The following is a 25,699-nucleotide window of genomic DNA, read 5'->3' as shown; positions in this document are numbered from 1 at the left end:
CATGATGTCAGTGTTAATATATGAAAAATAAAGAATTTTCCTGATTTCCTGTCAGTTACTGCAACAGTTCACGCAATAGTTTAGAAATATAAAAATAAGCTCAGATCTCAACACCAGGCTACAACACTGTCTTGATGTTTAATTTAAATTTAAATAAATGAATAAGAGTCTTACTGATCTCCAGTCAGTATTCTGACATATTACTCAAACACTGACTATAGCTGTAACTTCAAAACCTCATTATAAACATGTCATATGTGTCATATGAATTGCTATTATTTTTAATTGAATTTTAAAAAAAGAAATCCTCCAAAAAGAGACAAAGTGTGAAAATTCTATAAATACATTTAAAAAATGTATTTATCTTACTTGTCTCAGTAACAGTAACAGATGACACATACTAAAGTGCATGAGGAGTGTGACTCTGCCAGCCACCGTGTCATCCTGTGTACTCAGCAGCTCGCATTTTTTTGGCTGTGTATCTGGTTTTAAGGATGAACAAGTTACTGTATTCCCTGCAGTACTAAACAGTCGTTGTGAGGGGGAGAAAGTTGATCTTGAGCAGCTTCCAGCAGGCCTTCCAACGTCAGCAGATTCAACTCAGCCTCCACGACACCTTCAGGTTTCCCAGGCAAAGCTCGAGATGCCACGCTGGTCCTCAATAAGCTCCATGAGAAACTTCTTTGCCTTTTCTGAGAGCTTTGCGTTGGATTTTCTGCACAATGGGTGGCTGGAACACTGGATCCTGGTCTACTTGTTAAACTGTGCTACGTTCATGTTCCATGCACTGTCCATTTAGTGCTGCACCTACTGCATGCATCTGCATCACTGCTTTCCAGAATGACCATCGTCTTACCTTCCCTCAGCTGTCTGGATTCTGATGAATTCATTTTATGCAGCCTGTCATTTTTTCCCTTTCTGTTAAAAGTGTAACATTCATGCACAAGTGGGTGTGTTAACTGTGCTGACCTGAGCTTTAGAGATCCAACAATGAGCCTTGAGACAGTCCCCTCATGTGCCAGATCACATACTCATTAAATCTCAATTTCAGCAGAGCTCATTTAAAGCACGATTGTGTGACACACAGAACCTTTGTTCTGTCGTTTCCTGTGAACAGGGACAAATTAAACTGCTGAGCTTCAGGTGCTCAAAACTGGTATGTGTGGGTGTGTGTACAGCAGCCTAAGAAGGCCAAGTTTACAATTCTGCAAAACTGCGTGTGCACAGATGAAAGGTAGATGCTTGAAATACTGATGATTTACATACCACACATTCATATTTGCAACCTCTTTTCAAGTTAAAAGAATCTTTGTCCTAAAAGAACACAGAGGGATATTACCAAGGGTTTTTCTGGGTTATTTAGTGTGTGCCAGCCACTGCCTGTGGTAAAGCAATGTTTTGTCATTGTTTTAAAAGTCAGCGCGAATTGATTAATTCCATTTTATGCTTTAAGGAAAGGAACTGTCCAAGAGCTTAGAATAACGACATGCATTTGGGGGTTGTGGCCTTTGGCAGTCTGAGGTATCATACTAAAAATGTGATTGATTTGCAGTGAAAAAATGATTTAAACTACGACAATTAAGCAGCTGTAAAATGTGATTCATATCAGGCTACATTTCAGAGTCTTTCAAATTAGGCATTAGGCCCCACAAGCCATTTTAAGTCCAATAAATTTACCACATTGCATGACCTGCCTGCCTGCCCCCCATCAGATAAGAGACTCAGAATTAAACAGAACTTTTACAGGTTTAGCACCACAACTGGATTTTCTAGGCGTACTGCTTTCTGCTGTGTGAGTGTGCTGCTCTTTGATTGTCTGGACATAACAGCTCTGAACAGCTGAGTTGGCTTGTTTAAGTATTCATGGCTACATGTGTCTGATGCTTGGAGCAGTTTCTGTGCTGATATTTATTTATTTTTTCCTTATCAGAAGGGTTAGCTGACCCATTCTATTATTGTCATCAACATGAAAAATATAGGTGGGAAGTCTATGTCTGTTGTGCATATAATTATTATTATTATTGTGGTAGTTCTATTATAATTATTATTATTGCTCTGCCTCCTGCTTCTCTCCCTGTCGCTCTCTGTCTGTGACCCAACGGGTTGGGAGAGCCAGGTTCCGCTTGAGGTTTCTTCCTGTTAAAAGGCAGTTTTTCACAGTGGACTGCTGGGCTTCTGTAAAATAAAGACTCGTGTGAGATGTGTCTTTCATGTGTCAGGAGATCATTTTTGTTGTGATTTTTGGAGCTAATTAGTTCTTTACTTGTTTAACAGCCAGAAATTTCTTCAAAAAATAAATAAATAAATCTTACCCAGAAGTAGATGTGCTGATGTGTTGAGAACAACAAATAGCACATCCATGCATTCATCAGAAGTCTGGCTTTTTCCATGAAGCAGGTGCAGGAATGTTAATGTTGTTCTGCTTGCATGATACAAACACCACAGTGGGTCAGCCATTAACCCCAACATCCTTCACCCGCTAGTTTCTGTACACACCTGCTTTTTTAGTGAAATAACACCCAGTTTTATAGTAGAAAAGAAATAAAAAGAAATAAACTATAAGGAATGTGGGTGTAAGTGCCCTTGTGGGACTGGAAAGACCCCCAGGTTTTTTCTGAATGTGATAAATCAGGGTATACCATCAAGGTAGGATAACAGAAAATCCTGGCTTATTTGGAGAAGTCTTGCTAATTTAGGTATGAGGACCATTGCATTACTGCTTCTGAATGAGCTTGATCCATGACAGGCTAGTTGTAGAACTTAATTTAGGTGTGTGTCAAAGAATTCCAGATGAATGCCAACAGAAACTGCAAACCACTATCCTTTTGCGCTCGCATCACATAGGTCTTGTTCATGTTTGTAAAAATAAGTTGTTGACCTTTTCCTTACTGTGAGACCAATCATGAATTTACATGTTTAACTGCAAAAGATAGGAAAGTCCCTGTCACTGTCTTCAAAAGCCTATGATAAGGTGTTTATCAAAGTGGACCTGGAGGTCAACTATGGCATGTCCACTCCTCAGCAACCCTGTGGATGAATGTGCTCTGATTCTACTCAGAGTGTTTACACCACCAGCCCCAAGGGTCTCGAGAGACAGAAATAATCCACTGGGCTTCTAAGGATGGAAGGGCTGAGAGACCTTTACAAAGAAGTCCCTTTTCATTTCATCTCCATTTCATTCAGGGTCACCTTTGTCATAGAGTGAACTCTTTTATTGAAAGCGCTTAAATATATTTAATATTTAATGATTAGCATTTAAAATTTAAATAAAGTCCAAATCACATAAAGAACGGACATCACCTGAAAGAGAAAATGTGTCAAAGAGTAGGCCCAGTTGATTATGTAGTTGCAATATGCAGAATGAATATTTACTTGCCTACTGAAGCAGGTCTACTATTTTCCAGTCATGTCCCACAGCACGGTGTATGATTATAAATAATGTAGGATGCAGACACATCCAAAACATTTCTCATTTTGTCTTACTCTTCTTACCTGTGGATTTCATTGACTGCAGTCATGTTCTCCTTATCAAGGACTCTCAACATGCTGGCACAGTCTTGCTGCAAATAGAAGAACACTTAAATTGATAAAGCTAAAGGAAGAATTACACAATGCACATTGTTTAAGCAAAATAAGACTGATTCACACGTGGGTCAGGTTTGCCAATAGCACCTTGAGTCGGGCTGGATCTAGCAAGCGTACAGTGTCTCTATTCACTGAATGATAAAGGCCTATTGTTCATACCAATGAGAAACTGGTACCTGTTGAGGAAAGGAGGACCAATAATACCTTGTACATATTGCTCCTGAGCACCTTGGGGAATGATGTCTGACGAGGTCCCCCTTGTGTTCCATCCATTAGTGGGAGCCGCTGGTTGCAGCTGAATGCCAGCTCCTCTGCGGGTGTAGGAGTCTATTGAGATTGCTCCTGTTGAGATGCAACAGAGATGTTTGAATATAGACCATGGGTTACTAGGTGAGAGGGGATTCACACACCTCACTGAATTAGGCTCATGCATAGGAAATGCACTGCAGGATATTTATGTCAGTTCATCAAAGCTAGTAATTGTCCGGCCTAGTGATAAGTCTTACTGTGTTCTGAAACAATACCATAAATAGGTTTGTGTAACTCACACATTTAGTCTGTAATTTTAGGCTGACCAGAGCTTTCTCATTTCTGTTAAAAGCACAGTTCGAGTTCATTTAAACCAGACTTTTTCTCTTTTTATTATTCACCTTGTTGGAATTTTCCCAGATACACAATAGTCACAAAAACATTTACATGCACTAGATGGTTTTGCATGCTTCACAGTAAGCCACAGGAACAAAAATGGTGCAACAGAATGTTCAATAAGCAAACCTAAATCTGTTTCAGACGTTTTCTTCTTGCAGCTGTGTTTCTGCTATTGGAGTTAAAACAGAAAGATAAACAGAAGAAGAGACTTCTGTTTATCTCACTGAACTAGCAAATATCACATGTTCAAAGATCCTGCAAGAAAAATGCACCACTCTGAGAAGTTGGAGTCAATACTCATAAATGGTAAACAATAGAAGAGCGAGTGACGCATCCTCCCAGAGGAACATATTGACTTAACTCATGCACACTGAGAGAGGAGATTTTTGGAAAAGTGTAAATGGAGAAAATGACATGACAGAATTTTCCAATATTTCGAGTAGACTAAGAAAGGTTTAACCTGCTCCCATTAGAAGAAATCAAAGATCAGTTACACATCTCTGACTGAGCTCTTCGGTTGACTTGTAGTGGAATAAAAGCTTTGATTTAAACAGTTATTGATGAGGTTAAGATGAAATTGAAACGAGAGCACCTACTATAAATAAAATTCAAACATACAAAGAAAAACACCCAAGCCCCTCACCAGCTGCTTATTTGATCCAGTGAACTGGACAAAAATTGGTTCCTGGATTAAGCTCAGGTGTCGGTTACTGTGCTGTTGCTGGAGGAGAGCATGTGTCATTCACAGCACTGAAGATATTCTTGTTCAGTGCTTTTGCAGTGCCACAGACGGGAAGCCGGTAAAATAATCTGCCATCCACAAAAACGATGTCTGAAAAGAAACAAGGTCACATCCGACATGCTCGTGCTTATCACTCACTCACTCTAAAGGCTCTTTGTTTAATCCTTTTACCAGTTTAACATCTGTGACACCTTTTCACTTTCCTGCTGGCAGCATTTTCTCACCTGACTCACAGGTGACAGCTTTTCATCACGAATACTGACAGCTTGGTTGAAAGTGTGACAGTGAAAGTATCGATCAGGTAAAACAATAAATTAATGATCCGTCGCATCAGTTAGACATCTGTATACATAGCAGTAACACAATGTTTATGACCTCCTTTTTAGCAGTACTACCTTAAACGATAGGTCAGGTGTTTGTCCAGGTTTACAGATGCAGTTATCCTCCTAACTTAGACTTCTGTCGGTTTGTGTGATGTCAAGTGTAGCTAATTACCTGTAATTGCATAAGGTGTCCAATGGACAAAATAAAAATAAAGGCTGATGTGCTCTCTGCAATCTGGTTCACTATTTGGGCTTGAGAAAAGTGAATTTTCTTAGTAAAAAAGTAAATTTCTTAGTGATTTGTGTCCTTGATCCACTGAACCTCATTCGAGATTCTTCAGGGTCCTGTGAGTGTGAATTTTAATCCATAAGGCAACAAGGGTTTCAACTGACTGTAATGGAAAATAAGTTTGCACAATGCCGGAGCTCTGATATTTGTTGAGAATGTTGCTATCCAGTGCTTTTAAGAGGCGGTAACTGAGGTAAATGCGCAATGTTGACCTCTCACAACAAAATGGAGTGGGTTTGGTGTACCATCATGACTCAGCCACATTCAGAACTTATCATCTAAGGATTATTGATCAGGTTCAAGTCCTTTTTTTAAAATATTTTGTTTAAATATTGCACATTGTGCATTGCACTGTAATAATGTGCTGGAATTATGTTAATCAAAGAATGTTAAACTGACTTAATTCTATACTTGTTACAGTGAAGTTTGACGTATGTCTCAGCGTTATCAGTTTCTCTAGAAAGTCAGTTGTAAGTGTAAGTTGTAGTGTGAATAGCTCAGCAAGGCAGTTTTGGATCATGAAGTTCCCTGGATCATGGATTTGGCACTGTAGACTCATAAACCTGCATGTATGTATACTGCACATTTACGGTATATAAAAAAAAATGTAGACAACACTTAGATTTATGAGCCATGGAGAAATAGCTAGATATATCATTTTTATGCCACCTTTCAACCTTTAACAGGCTTCATGATGGTGTGTTCTCCCTTGGCAACCATCTCTACCTCAGGTCAGTGTAATTCCCAAGATGGCGACTGCAGTGAATCCAACAGTAAATGGCTTGACATTCTTGCCACCACGAAAATAAAAAAACAAATATATAAATGAAACTGAAACACTTGTTTATGTGACAGGATATTATGTGTTTTGCCAGTTACATATAATTTTGGTGGTATCCAGATGGCGGAAGATGAAGGTGTGAATGTACTGATATGATGACAAGACAGGTGACATTTAAAAGTGATATTTTGAAATTTTGCCTAACTCAGCAGGGGTGCAGTTGGCGCTTGATTCTGACTTTTTCATTTCTTGTGACATGAATTTGTCCATCTCTTCACAAATTCAGAAAATAACAGTTTGACCTTTGCACGATCCCTAACGGCTGCAGAGATGATAAACACTTCTGTGGCTTTCCCCTCCCCCTGTCCAGGAAAGACATTTCACCAGCTTCAGTGCGAATCCCTTCACTGAACCTTCAAACAATGATGGATTTTTAACAATGTCAAGACAATGCAGTTCACGATGATTAAAGCAAGTTTATGGAATATGACTCATTTTTATTGCAGTGACAATCTGCACAGTCAATAACTGGGAACCTGCGAGTCTACAGACCACTTCCAAATTCTGAGAAAATTTGTTTCTGGTAATAGAAGAGTAACATTAAAGTAAAAAATGTCTCTGTTCTCGCATTCCTTCTTAACCTATTTTCCAACTCATCTCGGCTTGGCCTGAATTCCTCCACACAACTTCATGTGTGCCACTTCAAACTGTAACGCCTTGCTCATTGGTCTTTGAAGTATCACTTCTTCACACATTCGGCCTTCTCTAAGGACACTTAAGCATTTCAGGCACATACTTCGTGACCGCTTCTTCATCACGACAGCCATCACTGGCTGCACATGTAATTTTACCACAGCGCAAGGTGCTAGCGCCATTCAGGTGTGCTCTATCTCGTGGTGAAGACAATAATTGCCTGTGCTGCTCTTCCCTTTGGTAATTGTCTTTTGATTGAGGTCATCAGGACAATTAAAACCATTGAGGGGTGAAACGTGGCAGCAAGAGACAGCTCTACTAGGTGGTAAAAGGATGAACAAAAACGTGAAGAAAAGATAATTGCTCGTCGGGAGACCCGCTGAAGTCAGGATAGCACAGTGCAGAGAATGGCTTTGTCAACGCTACTTAATCACTGCGTATTAATCACATGCCTTTTTGAAAAATCTGTTGAAGGTAGCAGGAGGATGTCATCAGTGATCATGGCAGCTTAATTCTCCATTTTCAAGGCCCATGTCATGAATTCACTTGTACCTCAGATGGCACAATGGCTTTGCACTTTTTCATGAGTGTGAACAACTCGGTGCAAAAGTCTAAATTATCACTTGAATATGCGATTCCCTCTGTGAGTGAGCAACTTGGAGCTGCTTCGTTGACAAAAAACAACAAAAAATGTTGTCAGCCAGCAGTAACGGCAACATTCATTTTGTTTCTGAAACATGGAGAAAATAAAAACAAGTGACACTTGTTGTGTCAGCATGAAGAGATTTCTCACGATGATTTGCATGTCTACAAAACTTCTTGATAGGATGTCAGCCAAGACTGGTGGTATGATTTCACTCATTTGCTGTGGGGAACCCTTAGACAAATCCTCGTAATTTTGTGAAATGCTGGTTCTTAAGAATAAGACACATCACTCAGCCAAGTTTTGTCAAAATCGGGTCAGTAGTTTCTGGGATGTCGCTTGTGACGAAGGAGATGGAGAAGGATAAACTGTTCGAATAATGAATAGGAAACAGTTTCAGGGCGTTCACACATCGCTTGCTTCGACTCTAACAGTCAGATGAATGTCAGGTATGAGGCCAGAGTTAGAAAATATGCGCTTATCCCCAGGAATTCCTCATGTAGTGTGTGACAATCACATTTTATTTATTTATTTATTTCTACAAAAGCCATTCTCCGTGAATGTGCGCCAGTGAAGCGTGGGCAGAACAAAGTTGTCTCTTTTGTCCGCGTGGGAGATGGTGGCGGATCTGCACTAATACACACTAAACAGTCCGATGGTGTATGAGTATTATTTTCCAGGGCTGGAGTATTTTGGTTTTCCTGTGGTTTCTTAATTGTCTCTGTTGCAGACAGTAGCAGCAATCATCAAGCTCACATTTTTCACTCCAATTTTGGAGGTTTTGGGGTGCAATTTGACACAAACTTCCAGAAATCCTTTCCGACTGGATGGACGATTAAGCACGAAAGGCAGCAGTGAGCAGATATATGAATATACCAATTGAAAGCAGCTCACTGAAGCTTTAGGACATAGCACTTATGCTTACAGTGTTTACCCCAATTAGACTTTCATTATCCATTTCGATAACCATCACTGACCTTATTGTAATCATCCCTGGAGTTGGATTGAATATAGTTCGAAACAGTATGCACAATATGCTTAATGCAGAATTGCTGTGAATATTTAAACGACTTCAAATGAGTGGATGCCATGTCTCTTGGGAATGCTTGCAGCCGCCCATTGTTCCGTTTGCCGATTGAATGCATGTAAACCTCATCACAGACAATAACACACTGATCAGGCACATTCAAGTTGCTCTTGTTAGACTTGCAGGATGCAATTAATATCTTTTTCATCAATTTCAGACTATCGCACAGATTGAATAGGATGTAAATGATTGTCAAAAAGCAACTACTGAGTATGACTTAAAATCACTTGTGTATAAATGGAGTTTATAGAACTGAAATGATTTGTGAAGATGATTCCACTCTAAACAGAACATACATTATGCTATTCTGGTTATTTTGAACAGCAAATTCAGGGTCTCCAAGCACGGCGTCTCTCCCGGCTGTAAATGTGAGCATCAAGTCTTGAATCATGATGTCACCATGTGACCTTTTTTGGAGCTGATCCAGTGAGACTGAATTAATGAACGACGCTGTGGGCTCAGAGGATTTTCATTTTAAATATTGCATTCAAATGAGTTTTACTTGAATATAGGGCTTTCAGCTGTGATTCAGGAAATGTCCCCGTGTCCCAGTCAAATCACCATGGGTGCTGTCATAGTGTCCCAGGAGTCGTGTCATTATTCACTGTCTATGAAGCAGCTCCAGGATCTGTCTGTAGATGACATATTTACTACAGTCTGACTCTCTGCTTTTCAAGGAGAGACTTTTCATATTCAGATAATAAAACTGCGGAGTGCAGTATTACACAATGTAGTTATACATTCAAGCATTTTCATAATCGCTGCTCTGTGATCAGCAAAAAGTCATTTTGGGCCACACATCTAACCATGTTTAAACATGTCTTTTGATTGGTAACTGTCCTATGCCAACAGAGCTTGTTAGATTTTTCTTTACTTCTGGTCGTGGATCCATAAAAAGTCAGAATTAGTGGGCTTTCATTAGACAATTCTGGATTTTCACCTGGTTTCAGTTGTTTTTCTCTCTGCATAGACCTGAGTTGTGGGTTGGATGCATTTCAGATCAGAGACATATCAGAGGAAGCCGGAAAAAAAATTTGATGGTTTCAACAACAAGACAAAACATCTTTGACCATACCAACCAAACTGGCGCATATTTTTCACTACACTTTTATGAGTGTGTTGAGTGTACTATTATTAGTGTATTGTGGTTTTCACTCAGCGAAAAGAAGCAAAGTTTCTTTTATCCTTTATTCACGCAAAGAACTCATTCTAAGAATAGCAACATGTAAACATGACATTAAATACTGAATGAGTCATTCAGCTTCAGGAAATTATCTTTATATTTTGCTTTCAGAATTTATTGTATGCTCTATAGTAGAGGCCTGCATTAATGCAGGACTCCCGTGGGACTATCTGGTCCCACTGCAGTTTCGAGTGGTGCGGTTATGTTTTAATAGCTTCAGACGGGACACTGGAATGCTGGGTGTACTGAAAAAATAATGACTGCAGTTACATGGAGATTGTGGGATATTTAATTGATAAGCTGGACCCCAGTAAGACTTAAGCATAATGTTGAGATAAATGGAAAAAAATTAAATCTGAGAAATCTATAAAGCTGTACCAGAAAGTTACCATATATAACATTTTTTCAAAAGCTGAATTATAGAACAAATTAATTTCACATCCTACTGTCTGCCTGAAACGGGCTTTACACTGACTGTGGTTCAATTCATTTTCGTTGTGTATTCGATCCATCAAGGAGTCCACTGGCCACAACTCAGAGAACAATGGTGCAAACTTAGAAAAGACATAAGAGAACAGATTTAAATAAATGTGCAGCAGATAGGATGCGATCTAAAACATGGTGAACGCGGACGCGACTCGCAGATTGGCTGCGTTGGCTGCATTCGCCACCTGCTACAACACCTTTGATGGCTTTATAGATGCTGTTTACCTCAGCCTCAGGCTACGTGCTGCTTCTAAGCAGACAGCTCATCAAGATGAGTGACAAGTGGGGGAGTGGGAACCTGACCAACTGAGGGGGTTGGTAGTGGGACAACAGATCCACCAAATGCCCAAAGGAAAAACAAAACAAACCAAAGCGTACTCTATTTTTAACCCTTTCTAAAGTCATACAGATGTTGTCGTGTTACTCACACAGTTTCCCAGTATAATGAACTTTTACTGCTGGCCACTCTGCAGTCCATTAGCACAAATGGAGGTTAAGTGCTCAAAGATTCACTCAGTGGTATCTGTTAAAGGTGGGAGGAGCTCAGTGGAAATTACTCATCTCTCTGCCAATCAGTGACTGAAAATAGTGAAATTTCAGTCCAAAGCCCAATTCTCGAACTTTCACCATCATTCCCACCAGCGTCTGGTCCTTCTCGTTAGTTGCTTTTAAGAGTTTGCTATGGTTTTAACTCGACTTACTGAAAGACTAATCGAGGAAAAATGTTCTATTAGCAGAGGGCTTGTTTTTGTCAAAGGTGTGTAACAGTGGTGAGACTAATCCCTGTATTATCATGTTTTAACTTCATCCCCTTGCACTCGGATTAAAACCTCAGGGGTGTTTAACGAGACTCATTTTAAAGAGCTTAGTAGCACGTATAGTCTGTAATACACTAATGTCTCTCAGCAATGTTTGCTGTCTTTATAATGGCACATTCAACAGTTACCATCATTTTATTTTATTAGAATGCAAATTATATTTTTTTTCTGAAAAATACTTCAGCAGAGGACATGGAAAACAGAGCATATAATTGTACAGTTTCTTGGCGAAACGTGTCCAGACATTTAATTTTCTTAAAATTGTGGATGTTGTTTAGTTCAGACCACTTTTATTCAAAGTCAAACAAATCCCAAGGCTTTTATGAAACTAAAAGTAACAGCAATAAACCCCCACTCACGCACATACAAAACTCTAATCTTATATGAACTCAAGCTAATTACACATACACTAAATATTTACCTGCAGTAGGCCTTTAACTTGTAATTATGAATAATCACCCTTTCAGTATTTTTGCATATATTTGTCACATCACATTAAGTTCTCCATAAGAAAGAAGGTGCTATCCAGTATAACAATGACTGCCTTAACCTTGTGTGTTTTACCCTGAATTTTGCTGCTACAACCACAGAGGAGGCGTGAGTCTAGCAGGGAATATCCACTCCAGCTCTTGTTTGAGCATGGTAACATGTGCAGTTGCCTTTCCCATTTACAGATGAAAGTGTATGCGTGAAAGGGGTCCGTGCATCACTGTAAAATGAGGCTTTTGAAGTCAGTCAAGGTACGCTCACGGGTGGCTCTTCAAATGAACTCTGCTACACTGTCACCCAGCACTGTTGTGTCTGGCTTGTTCCAGGTCTGTGTCATCCTACAGTATGAGCTAACTGATCATATTATACTATGCTATAGGCTAAATTAGCTAAACAGTTGAAGTTAGTGTAATGCACAGTATTACATGCACACGGAGAATAATTCTCTGCCCTTGAGTGTTTGAGAGTTAAGTGTTATTCACTCACTGCCTCTTACACATATTTTTGTCATATTCAAATGTTTACTGTGGAGAAGGTTTGCTTCCATTGCTATGCGGGTTGCTTGTGCTTCTTCTATTGGTGCTGGAACTGTGCTACGACTGTCATTATCACTACTGTAATCATTGCTACCTGTACCATTTATTACTGTTATTAGCACAAATTGCAGTTTGGTGTAAGTGCTTTTAAGTGGAAAAGAACCAAAAACACCATGTTACCGCTGGCTTTATATATGATTTTCTTACGTTTTTTTCATGTAAATACACAAAGTGACATTTTTATTAAATTAAAAAAGTGATAAGATTGAACTTAAGAATAAACAATACGGCCTAAAGCTCTTGAGGAACCAAACGTTATCACAGCAAACTGCACAAAATGACAGAGACTTTTTGATTTATTTATCTATTTTTTGTCTACTTGATTACTGTGTTTGCTGTGATTTGATATGTGTGTGCATGTATCATGTACTAGGATGGCACTGGTTAAATTTCCAGTCCTACATTTAGATACATTTATTTACTTGACACACGAGACATATGTTAATTGGAACTGCTGACAAGGTGAGGTAAGTGTGGTATGAAAACGATAATTAGAATCAGGATCTTGGTATATACGGATGTTACACCTGTCATCTCAGCCTCTGTCTTCCTCTGTGAGTCAGCTTTTGTTGCTTTGCCCAAAAAAAACAAATTAAAGGTTCAATTCATGACATCTTTGTGTTTGAGGCATGGCCAGAGGAACATTCTAGTTGATGAATAATCCACAACAAGTTTGATTTGAATTTTCCCAGCCAGAGGCACATCACAGCACACAGCACAGTCACTATTATGAAATGATATAACAATATTACTAAAAGCAGCTGTGGTGACGTTATCAGGTAATGTTGGTGACTTGGTTTGTTGAACCTCACCTTGGCAAATGATGTCTGCACTCGTTTCATGTGTAACACACCCCGTGGAAACAGCCGTGGGACCGAGAAGAGGCATCGCATTCAGAGCTGTCAGTGCACCTTGTTGCACCCTGTGCACTGCCTCATTAATAACCATCTGGCTGGGCTGTGATCGTCAGAAGTGTGGCAGAATCCTGCTCCACAGCCCCTGATTGTGTATAGCACACAGCTGCAGTATCCTGCACCACGTTGCAGGGTACTGTGGAGTAGTGAGAAGTTATTGTGCTGTTGTTGTAGGCTGCCATGAGATTGTAGAAGACCAAACAGAGTAGATTCATCTTTCAGGGAGACACAGACATGAACGTGTGCATCTCTCAGCAATACTGCGTCATTCTTCTCTCCAGTCTGTATGTGTTAGCTGAAAATGTTGAAGAGTTTCCACATGATATCTTTAAAGCATTTTCAAATTAGGCACAATGATGGGTTGTATAGTCATCGTCATTATACTCGTCATTTCCTGCTTATTTAATGTTTTGTTGGCAAATGTTCCCACCTAACTGAGGTGGACTTTTCCATGCTGTTATGAAGCCCATATGTTTTGTGTTGGCTCTTGTGAATCAAAAATGATTCTTCCAATTTATTTTTCTCCTGTATAAAATATATGGTTGACTAGGAAGTGAAAGCTGAGTCCAATTGTGACATGTCTGGCAGAGTTCTGTGAGACACGCAGTCAAGTAAGGTGAACTTTAGGTTGCCTGAGAACAGACCAACTTTATTTGATATACACAAGGGACTCGAGTTCTTTTAAAGCATGACAGTAGACAAGAGGTCCCAAAACCCAGTTACTGTAACACAGCTGAAGATGTAGTATTTCAAATAATAACAATAATAATGCATGTTCTGTAGACATTTCTTTCATTGTGCCTACATTTTTTGGAATTATGTACTTTTGCATCTTCTTCCTAAACGGTAAATAAGCCATTCATAAGCACTTTGCCTGTGTGTGAGCCATAAAACTATCCATTGTATTGTCAGATTGACAGCCAAGCAGCACTGCTGATCAAACTGTTCAGCCGTCTGTTGTGTTCAATACTGTTGACACTGGAGGACGTTGTCATGTTGGGGCTGTGGACTAAATTGTGCAAATGTTCACACAACAGAAAGACCTCTTAAATTTCTGTGAATATTATCAGTCTTAAAAATTATCATTCCAGACAGTAAGGTCGTGTCTTTGTTGCAGCACTAGCATTTCAGTTCAGTGCCAAAGGATAAGCTAGTGGTAGCTATTTCAAATTGAAAGAAGAAGATTTAAAAAATGAAACAATCTTATGTTTTTCAAAATTCCCACTTTTATTTTTTGAGTTCTCATTTTTAAATAATGTAGAAGAATTTTACATGTATGTAAAGAACATTTATTTTCATCAAAACGCTCATAATTTTTGGATTACAAAAAAAGAAAAGACAAAGTTAGAGTTTCAGATGATTTCTTTGTGGTAGTGCCTGAGGTGGAATTGTAGTGGTTTCGCTTTTCAGTGTTATGACAGTAAAAATACACTGCAGGCCAGAGACGATCAATCTGAGGAGCTGCTGGATTTCAGTAGGAAGAGCTGTGCTTGGGACTGCAGTGACCATCTGGGGGCTGATGTGGAAGCTGTTCAGTCCAACACGCACCCACGAGTTTGTATGGCAACAAGCTGACCCACCCAGCCAAGAATAAAATGAAACGCTGAAAGGAAGGGACAGAGAAGGTTTCCTTTCTGGAGGTGATGGGTGTGTTTTCACGTATGCAGTAGGCTTCTGTTCATGTTCTGTCATGCTGCTATTGTATATGTTCTATTTTTATGCTGCGGTATGCAAGTGAGATGAAAGGAAGGTCGTGGTGAGGTGAGGAAGGGTGAGAACCTTTTTCCAAAAAAGAAGAGCAGTTTTCAACAGCCGGTGCACACAGCTGCCTAGATAGCAGACTTTTAGCTATTTAATTCTTTGCATCAGTGAGCAAAGGCTCTACGAAACTAAGAAATTGCCAAATAAAATGTCTGCCTTGTCTTAAATTTGTTAATTTATTTCCAGCTGTAGAGAAAACACTTAAATTTGCAAAGAAGAGAAACACATGGTGAAAAGCATGCAAAAAGACAGCAAAGGCACTTTATATTAAAATGAGGGAAATGGATCATTGTGTTTGTTTATGCCGCTTTCTTTCTCTCTCTTTCTTTCTTTATTTCAGTTTTTTTTTTCAACTCAGCCCTAATTATCAGATAACCTAATTGCTGAGTCACTAATTGTTTAAGCCATTCTGGGAGGATGGGGAGCAAATGACATGACGCAAAGACAAGGAGGCATAAATGATGAATGTGAGACGAGACCTGCAGGATCTGGACATGCTTCCCTCAACCCTCAGAGCTGTCTGGGCCAAAGCATTAATAATCTAAATGACAGACAACTTAAATGAAAATTACAGAGCCAGTTAGTGAGATAAGAGAGGAATAGAGAGAGAGAGAGAGAGAGAAGACAGGGATTCATGCATTCAAACAACAGAACAACAGATCAGATAAATGGAGAAGCACTGCTGTGAAGATGAATGGTGCTGAGGAGTATAACAGGGTCAGCAGATCATACACTCTTCATTCTGTAGGCTACACATCAGAAATGTGTCCAATTAGCATTGTTTACCAATAGAACAGCATCTCTAAGCACATGTGTAGTGTTTTATGCACATTGTTTCCCTGAATATGAGTGTTTGTTACTGTGGTCGTGTTTTAAGGGTGAACTTATAAATGTCCCATTGAGGATCACAACAGCATATTGCAAAAGCAGGGCAGCGTTAATGTTAGCATCCATCCATCCATTTTCTATACCGCTTATCCGTCAGGGGGTCAAGGAGGGGTGGAGCCTATCCCAGCTGACTGGTCGCCAATCAATTGCAGGGCCAACACACAGACAGACAACCACACACTCTCACACTCACACCTAGGGGTAACGTAGAGTAGCCAATTAACCTAATGTGCATGTTTTTGGTATTGTGGGAGGAAGCCGGAGAACCCGGAGAAAACCCACGCAGGCACAGGGAGAACATGCAAACTCCACATAGAAGGACCCAGACCGGGATTCGAACCTGGAACCCTCTTGCTATGAGGCGACAGTGCTAACCACTGCACCACCGTGTTCATGTTAGCATGCCTGTCAATATTGTTGGAGCATTTCTTGTCTGTGCACAAACACAGAAATTCCAGCAGAAACCTAATATGTCTGTTTCAGAGACAGCAGTGGGGTTATTGTGTGAGCATCTGTTAGGGCGCAGTTTATGGGTCAGGAAAAATCATCGTCAGTACGTTGAGTAATGAAGGGATAACGTGGACATGTGACTGATACTGTTGTCAGGGTGTGTGCGTGTGCCTTGTGTGTGTGTCATGTGTGAAAAAGGCTGAACCAGTATTAATACAGTGTGGCAGGTTTATTAAAATGCATGTGAACAACAAAAACGATGCTATAACTGAAGCGAATTGAACCACAGATTAAACTATCCACAGATTTTAGAAATGAATGGTAAGAGAATATGCAGGAGCGTCCCCATGTTGAAAATAATGAACTTAATCAAGGAAAGACCATTTGTAGTATCCACCTCACTGTTTTTAAATGGGGAATACAAGTATCTAGTATTAAGCCAAAGGTGCAGGCACATGAGTCATTTATTCACAGCATGAGCAACGCCTTACTCAGACTGCAAACCCGAGCCGCAGCACACACTTCTGCCTGTGCGTGACGACTATCTGGACGCACTTCCTCCTGAACTGCTGTGGTTTGCATGCATGCGATATCCACAGTGTTGCAGCAGTCCTGTTTTTCTCTGTTTTTTGTTTTCTTTTTCTCCACGTCTGTGACAAATAGACATTAAAACTTCTGTGAAAGGTGCAACCTTGCTGGTATGATGTTGATGTGACTGTGAATGATTTTTATTTTTATTTTTAAGATTTTGCCCGAAATTTAAAATTAAAAGAAAAAACTAAACGCTTTGAATATGAGTGCCGATGTAAAACACAACAGGTTGCACGATGCCATGCACTGCTCAGGTAGACAGTGTGGTCTGGGTGTAAAGACTTCTCATATGTTGCTGGTCACAAAGTAGTCACTATTTGTATTTCGATAAATGTGTATTATGTGTCAGTTTAACAAAGTGTGAACTGAAAGAGAAAATGTGTGTTTATAAGGAATTTTAAAATTTCTGGCAGGATAAAATGCTCAACACAATTTCCCAGAGCCCAAAGCGATGCCTTCAGATTGCTGCTTTTGTCCAACCACCAGACCAAAACCCAACGACTCTTCTTTTGTTCTCATATTCTCATATTAGGTGGTATAAGCTGAAAATGTTTAACTTAGAAACAAAAGCAAATTGCAAATCAGCTCTGAAAACTCCAAACAGTTACTCTAGTTGTTGTGCATTGCATACATTGGGATTTAGCGACAATTCACTAACAATACATTTGAGAGCCTAGCTGGTGCTGTGGCTGCTAGGCACAATCTGAATGATTCCATGAAACGTGTGATTTTTCACAGCACAGGACCTGCTACAGTATGTGTGGAACTTTAAAGACCCCTGACATCCTGTAAGCAATCTGAGACTGTGCCAGAATACGTGTGCTAAATGTTGTGGATTGTTGTTTTGAATGGTATTGTTTTTTCTACCACATACTATAAATAACAAAAACTCAGGCTCTGTTGACTTCTCAAGTTTTCCTGTTTCTTTTACACCCATTACTGCAGAAGTAACAAAAACTGATGTTTTGTGTGAAGCAATGTTTTGCACAGTGAGGCCACTAGAAAAAGTCAAACCCATTTTTTTTTTTATTTGACACATTGCGGTGAGTCTATTGTTTATGATTCATTCTTTATTGATCAAATTGCAGATATGTAAGTCTGTGAGACTGGCAGGTGATTTGGATTGACAGCTGTTGAGCCCTGTGCTTGCCGATGTACGTCCCCCCCACTGAATGTTGTTTTCTCTCTTTGTTTGTAGGCACAGCGTTAATGAAGAAGCAGATCTGCTAACATTATTGCAGAAGGGACCCTCTTCAACAAGTATGGGGTCACCATGGAAACCATTTCTCCTCCTGTCTGTCATCAGTGGCCTTTCAGGTAAGACTTTCAAAAGGTAGTGTTCACATACAATGGTAAGAAATAGCTGTACAGACAAATCTTCTAAGCAGAGATATTAGAAGATATGACACAGTACACAATGAAATCAGCTTTAATGACACTGCAGTTGAAAATGTGACACAGCCGGGAGAATCATCATTTATGGATGTGAGAGGGAGTTTGTTTGTATCTTTTCAGGCTTGGAGAGGTTGAATCCACATCTTTAAAATGACGAATTTTGCACTTAAATCTGAAAAAGAAGTGAAGATGCTATGGCTCATTGAGCATTCCTATTCTAAGGCTGCAGAGCCTCAGATAGTTCACAGGGTTTTCAGTACCTTTTCAGTCACAATCTGTGGTGGCTGTGAACAGCAGAGACTCTCAGAGAAAGCATCAGCCAGTGAAACGGCCTTATTAGTTCACTTTCAGGATTTGCTTAATAACCTTTCAATAGCAGTGGACTGGCATGACAAATGTTGAATAATAAATATTTTATTACGTACTGAAAAAGAATGATCAAAACTTCATTTATTGGACGTGCACACAAGGCAGCTTTTAAATTTTCCTTTTTCTTTCATGCTTTGCTGACACAGTAGGAATCGAACCTCTGCATTCACTGAGTTGACTTTAGCATAGCATATCTGTACATCCTTAGCGTGACTAGAAGTGAGTTCACAGTTTTAGGTTTCCAGTTCAAGTGTCTCCCCTGGTAAGTCTGGAGTATTTGTTTGTCAGTCTAACTGAGTCTTTCAGTCAACCAGATCAGGGTGCAGGCGCTCTGTGGCTTTGATTCTGGGATTCAAACACATTAGCGACCTCAACCATTTAATAGAAATCTTTAATACACACATTAATTATCTGCTATTTGTATTATTGAGAGTATCATCAAAAACTAAATGCGTCCTTAACACGAACACAGCATAGAAACACCATATAAGAACACGCGCTGTCTTTTTAGGTACAGGTTTTTTTAATGCATTAGAAAAGAAACTCTGCTTATCAAGGCTGCAACTAGTTTATTATGTTTGTAAACAGGGACTGTGCAGTGGCTTGTGTGGTTCATTTGTTTCAGTTGAGTCAATTTGGTCCATTATTTTTTGATTTGAGGTTGCTTGGTTCCACTTGGGGTGCATGTAGGCCTCACTGAGAGAATCCACTGCTATCTTCTTGTTCATCATATGTGTTTTAGCCTTCCCCACTGACTCCTGTTGTCTTCCAGCTTTGCAAAATAATTGCCTCTCCAGAAATGTGTTTTCTCTTTCTCATAGGCTTTGTAGGGCTTTGGGATTGATTTTTCCACCTTTACATTCTACGGGGATGGGGAGAGAAATGTGTGACCATGTCTACATTTTTCTAAACCAAAATCTCAGCTGTCAGTGGCACACTGTGAATCTGAATTAAATTATGAAAAGGCAAAAACTTGTTGGGAGTGCTGTTCATGTTTTTACGCTCGGTCAGATATGATGTTTACAATCTTTAACGGCAAGTCATTAACCCTTCGGCAACGATGATGTCTTAAAATAATAAATCCATGTGTGTACATTAAATTATAGTCGCACCATTTCCCATCCATCCATCTTCTTCTGCTTTATGCGGGACCCGGCTGTGGAGGCAGCAGCTTGAGCCGGGATGCCCAGACTTCCCTCTCCCCGGACACTTCCTCCAGCTGTTCCGGGCGGACCCCAAGGCCAGCTGAGTGACATAGTCCCTCCAGCGTTTTACCATTTTCACATTAGCATATATCCATGACCAGGATTACCATGACAGCCTGTCTGCTCTTTCCAGGCACAGAAGACAAAATACATATACAGTCTGGGGTTTACAGCACACAGATTCTTTAGCATGTGTAGCCAAGACTGAGAATAAAACCACAAGCACTTCCTCTAAGAGGAAATGTTTTCTTTGCACGCACAGGTGAAAGTGTATGATTGAGACTGTCTGACCACTGCGTACGTAAGGGTTGTGAGGTTTTTATCTGCTAAAAGAATGAAGATTTCTGTGAACCTATAAACATACAGAGAAATACGTTCTACTATCACACACACACTGATGACCACAATTTTTTCTGTGCTTTCATTCCATTTTGTCCATTATTAAATGTGCTTTTCTTCCTATCGAAAGTGTTTGTGTTGAGTGTGCGAACCAAAGAATAAAACACAGTGCAGACAAATGAAATTCCATAGGACTCACATAAAAAGCCCATAAAGATACAAACATACATGCCTGAGTATTTACACCAAGTATATAATCTTGTTGACAAGCAACAACATGTCTTTGCTTTGTTTTTATTTTTTTTTCATTAGATGTCCTGAATGAACTTGTATTTCCTGTCGTCATCCGCCCCACAGATGAACAGCTAAGCACTGCATTATAAATAACTGGAATCAAATGAGTCAGATTAGTATTGCTCATTTTGCAGTTTACATGTTGGAGATGCCGCAATGAAGAATATGACAGAGGAATTCTAGTATTTTGAGGTCCTGTATTTACATATTTTGATGTGCAAACGTTTTGTACTTTGGAGTTGGTAGATTGCCTCAGATGGCAACACAGCTTGAACAGAAATGCAAATCTCACCCACCAGTGAAACATCAGGTAACTGTGGTAGCCGCTGGATAAAATGACCGCTGTATTTACTTATATTGGTTTGAAAAGTCTCTCTCAAGGAGAAGTCTCACAGAACGCAAATTGTAGTAGCTGTTGCCTCGTGTAGATAGTCGAAATCAGCTAAATATTCAGCCGTGACTTTGGAAATAAATTCATGCTGACAGTTCCTCTGGGTGAGCTCCAAAATCCTCCTCTCCTCTCTCCTCTCGCGAGATTTCAGAGTGAGACTTGCCCTTGAGCAGGATTTTGCACACCAAAATATGTAAATGTAGCACCAGTGTTCAAAAATACCAGAATTCCCCTTTGAGTCTGTGGATTCTGTTTTTTGAAGGCGAGTTGTTCATTTTATCCAACAGCTACTACAGTGACCTAATGTTCCACTACTGTTGGAACATTAGGTAACAAAGAAAATCTATGAGAGTGGTGCTCTTCCACTTCAGTCAAACCTGCACTGAGAGCTGAATATGCTTGAGTCATAAATATGTCAAATTTTAGGACGAGTGTCCCACTTCAGACTGGCTTTCAATACGGTCTCCAGCAGAAGCCATGAGCAGATGTGTGATGTGCTCTTTGACTGTCGTGATACTTCTGACATGATGGCGTGTATGAGGGATTAATGACTTAATGTTCTCTATGAATATTGTAAAAAGAGCTCACTTTGAATACAGCGGATCCCGTATTCCATAGTCCTCTGTACCTGTCTCCGCTGCCTGGTCCTTTTTGTTGCCATACACATTTAAATCATGTGGAAGCAGAAAGCACAGCACATTAGATTTTTCTCATGTTATAAAGTGGGCTGGACAGGCATGATGTCTGGGGCCATGGAGTCTGCCTCTGATTGAAATACAGCGTTGCTTGGAGTGTTAAATGGTAATTCAACTGTTCCTCAACTAACTCTGAGGCATCTCAATATTAAAAGTGAGTTACAAGGAATACAGATGGATAGTGCTGTAGAAGTGATGCATGAAGTCATTTTCACCAAGGGCAAAAGAGTCATGCACGAGATATATGGTGGCGTATGGCTAAATGGATGAGTATTTGCATGCGCTACGCAGAGCTGGACCCTGCGATGAATATATTGCTGTGTATAATTTGAAAAATAAATATTAAATACAGTGCTTTGTTAAAATTCCTAAGTCAGAGGTTAATTGTAATTCAAAATATCTGAGCATCCCCTAACCCAGATAACATAGTGCACATAGAGAGTAATTCTGTGTGTTATTAACTCTGTATATACAAATACACAAACTCTGGGATCTGTTTATGGCCCCAGAATCAGTGACTGCAGGACTTTCTCCATCTGGCTTGATCCCAAATTGCGACAGCCTCTCTAACGTTCAAAACTTGAGTCCAAGGGAAAAAAAAAGGAAAAGTCATTGTTGGTTGTTCTAAGCATAAGAAGTTGGACCATTGAAGGCTTGGCAGTCAGTCTTTGATGATCAACACAGTAATCAGCACCAAGGGATTTTAAATTTGGCATTTCAGAGTACATGGGTACATACAATAAGCCTGTGTGCTGACGCCAAAGTTTCTGAAATATTGTTAATGTGCCACAAAGCCTGAACTGCACAAGAAAAGATAGCTTTATGGCAGACGTGTATGACTTCTTCTTTGGTGTCATGTCACTGTAGAATATTCTTGTACCTCCAACATGGGCGTTCAATTTAAAAGAGACTATCATTAACTGAGGATACTGGATAGAGACTCCATACTTTCCATTAAAAAACTTGACAACATAATACCATACATCAGCACTTTTGCAGGTTCACTGTTACTCCGGCAAGGTTGAAGCAACTCATACAATCTCCACAGTACACCAAGGATCAGGAAAAACGACAGGGTCTTAGTAAGTAGTCCACTGAGATAGGAGGTAAGGTGAGGATGCATATGATGTATGGATTGTTCTATCTGTAATGATATTCCGCTGAATAAATGGTCTCAAGCATAATCAGCTTCAGTCAATATAATCTCCCTGTGAAGGTCTCCATTAATCTTACAGGCTATGGCTAATCATGTCTGTCTACTTGAGTCCCCTGTGAGCGTCTCACCTACTTACCGTAAGTTATTCTAATTAATTTTTCCAGGCACAGTTCAGAGGAGTCATGCCTAAGACTCGCACGGTAGGCTTGTTTGACGTGTTTCAGACCAGTGCAGACCTGAGCAGTGAATTGCATGATGGTTAGTGATTTTGTCCAACTCTTTTTACCCGATGCTGTTGATGGAACTCTCCGCTTGACACTTAAATTACCACTCACATGTAAATGATGACACTTCAGAACTTCACCATTACATCACAAAGTCAATCTACATGAACTTAAGGCAGTAACAAATGTAATACATCGTAGTACATTTCTGAAAAGTTCACACATTTCACACAAACTGGTCAAAACCACTGACCATTTCAGACTGGGATTATTTGGAAAAGGAGTAAGTGGTTATTCATTTTACATGCGGTATTCAATCCTCATGTATTGATTTGTTTTAAAATGACACTTGAGTCACATTGGTTTGTTGTGTGGTGTTGTTTCTGGCAATTCTCATACCCGTAAGATGAAACCAAATCACGACCATCAGTCGCTACAGACGCAGCTCAGTTTCACGATGTAATATCCTATGCGACCATGTTACAGCCTATAACAAAGTGTCTGCTGAAGAATTCTGCTTCGCACCCACAGGAACAGTCGCCTACATCTAACAACATGCCAGGTCGGTGTTCAATTCAGGCTCAGAAGCCAGACACACAAGAGCAGATGATTAGCTTGAGTTATTTCACGGCATTGTTTGGTAATTTGCCACAGTCGCCCTCACTGCCGCTGATGTATATTATCTCGATTTTTTTCTTTAGTTTTCATTAATTTATTACATATATGCATTTTATCTTGTTTGTTTTCTATATCATTTTTAAAGAAGCCTATTAACAAAAAAAACCTACAGTCTAATGTTTCTTGTAAAATGTAAATATTCACCATCCATCAGTATGTTTATACCGAGTGAAGCCAGCTGCTGTTCGAGTTGCTCGACTTCAGGCATGCTTTTCGATACCGCCCTCAGCAACACTCATCTACTTTTGAGGCAAACCGCAACTCATCTTGAACAAGCCTAAGGTCTCTGGTGCTGTGCCAACCCAATGACCTAATGCAAGTAGATGAGTTTCTCACTGTTTCCCCCAGTCTCCCCTCTGATTACTTAAAACACATCATCTTCCCTTAGCCTCACTTTCACCCCTCTTTTGTTGATTTGTTTGTATTTCAAGTCCCTTAACTTAATGTCTGAATTTATATACCGAAAGGTGATCTCCATTTAACCCACAGTTATACATATGTATGATAAGGACAAAGTAACAGGAACGTTTGGCTTTTTGATCTTTGTTCAAGTAAAAAAATGGCTGTTGTGTCCTTTGGTGATGTTATCATGAAGGTTGTGTTAAGACCTGAAACGATCACCTATGGCATAGCTTTATAAAGCTCCCTGAAATGCAGCAGATGCAGCTCTTTCAACAACAATGAGTGTTTCTGATTTTGCACCTCTGAAAGATAGGGATCAGTGGGATCTGCAAGGGTCATTGCTTTTATCAGATGAAGGTGACAGCTGACAAGAGCAAGTGCCTGTCGGCTTCACTAGTCAAACAAACAAAAGAGACTTTTTATAGTAGGCTCTATTTGTCAGGATTTAGCCACAATCTGGAATGTTATTTTCCTTGGAAAATAGCTGGTCCATTATAACTGGCAGTAGCTTATGCATTTTGCAAAATGTATGAGCTATTTTTGACAGAACAGTATGCTTATTAATAGTGTGCTTATTAATAGAGAGATTCAAAGAAAGAAGGTTTTTTTTGTCAAGTGACGCAAGCAGGAATAACAAGCCAATTAATTTCATTAATTATACTAGAGATCTCAAGATTTTCTTATGAATTGAACTTACAACTTTTGGTTACACATTAACATCACTTTTATTTTGTGTGTTTTTGTTGAAACCATGTGTATGCAACACATGGTTTCTGTGAGAAAAGTAATAAGAAAAAACAAAGAGACCCTAATTTAACAGCATTTTTTGACTTAAGGTCAACCTTTAAGTCAAGTCAAGTCTTTACTTTAGAGACCCTAGCTGTATATTCATCAATTATGATCCAGTACCTTCCACCCTCCACAGACATTAATTGGGGAGGAAAACAAAAATGCTATCAATTCCTTTTAATATTATGCAGTGCAGTGAAGCAACACCACAAAAATACAACCTTCAAAATGATCAATGGGTCAAATCAGCACCTCTGTGATACTGTGGCAACATAACACAGTATGTCAGAATTGTGACAGCCTAACTACAAGGTCATATTAAAGAACATAATGGCTTGGCTCTAGCACTTTTATTACTCTGCTGAAATCCTGTGCACTCTGCAGCTGAGTGTGTTACATATACACAGTGATAAACACTCCGGTGGAATTCTTTGGCCTGGTGTCAGTCTGCATTGAGAGGTTGCTTTAATGCTGCAGGGGGAAAGACTTACATCCCAGTGTGTCACTGCTAGTTCTTTGTGTAATCATTTGCTGGACAATATTTTTGTCCAGTATTGCTTAGGGCTCCAGATGTATAACAATTATGCTTTAACAATATAACAATTCCTGATGTGTCTGGATACATATCAGTCTTTGGCTTCCATTTGTGATTGGCATTTAGGTGTTATGACATGTTTGTCTTCCCCTTAATAAGGAAAATAAGCCTTTTGTCCAGTCAGTATTTTGAACCTTTACTAAATCAAGTAATTGCAGCTGTCATCATTTAATAGGATCAACTTGTTTTATAATGAGCCG

At 39.6% G+C, this 25,699-nt stretch overlaps 1 protein-coding gene across 6 annotated transcripts in view; it reads left to right on the top strand.

Annotated features, from left to right (window-relative positions):
• cntn5 (contactin 5) overlaps nt 1-25,699 on the top strand; it is an 89,007-nt gene that overhangs the window by 8,845 nt on the left and 54,463 nt on the right. For all 6 annotated transcript variants that reach the window (XM_046389739.1, XM_046389744.1, XM_046389743.1 and 3 more), the window contains one exon: nt 18,166-18,284. In XM_046389739.1, coding sequence (XP_046245695.1) covers nt 18,230-18,284 — 55 coding nt within the window. In that variant the 5' untranslated portion in view covers nt 18,166-18,229. The remainder of the gene's footprint in view (nt 1-18,165; nt 18,285-25,699) is intronic.

This window comes from Scatophagus argus, chromosome 5 (assembly GCF_020382885.2).
Source record: "Scatophagus argus isolate fScaArg1 chromosome 5, fScaArg1.pri, whole genome shotgun sequence".
Lineage (NCBI taxonomy): Eukaryota > Metazoa > Chordata > Actinopteri > Scatophagidae > Scatophagus > Scatophagus argus.
Note: the sequence above shows the minus strand (reverse complement) of the source record. Positions and strands in the feature narration are given on the sequence as shown.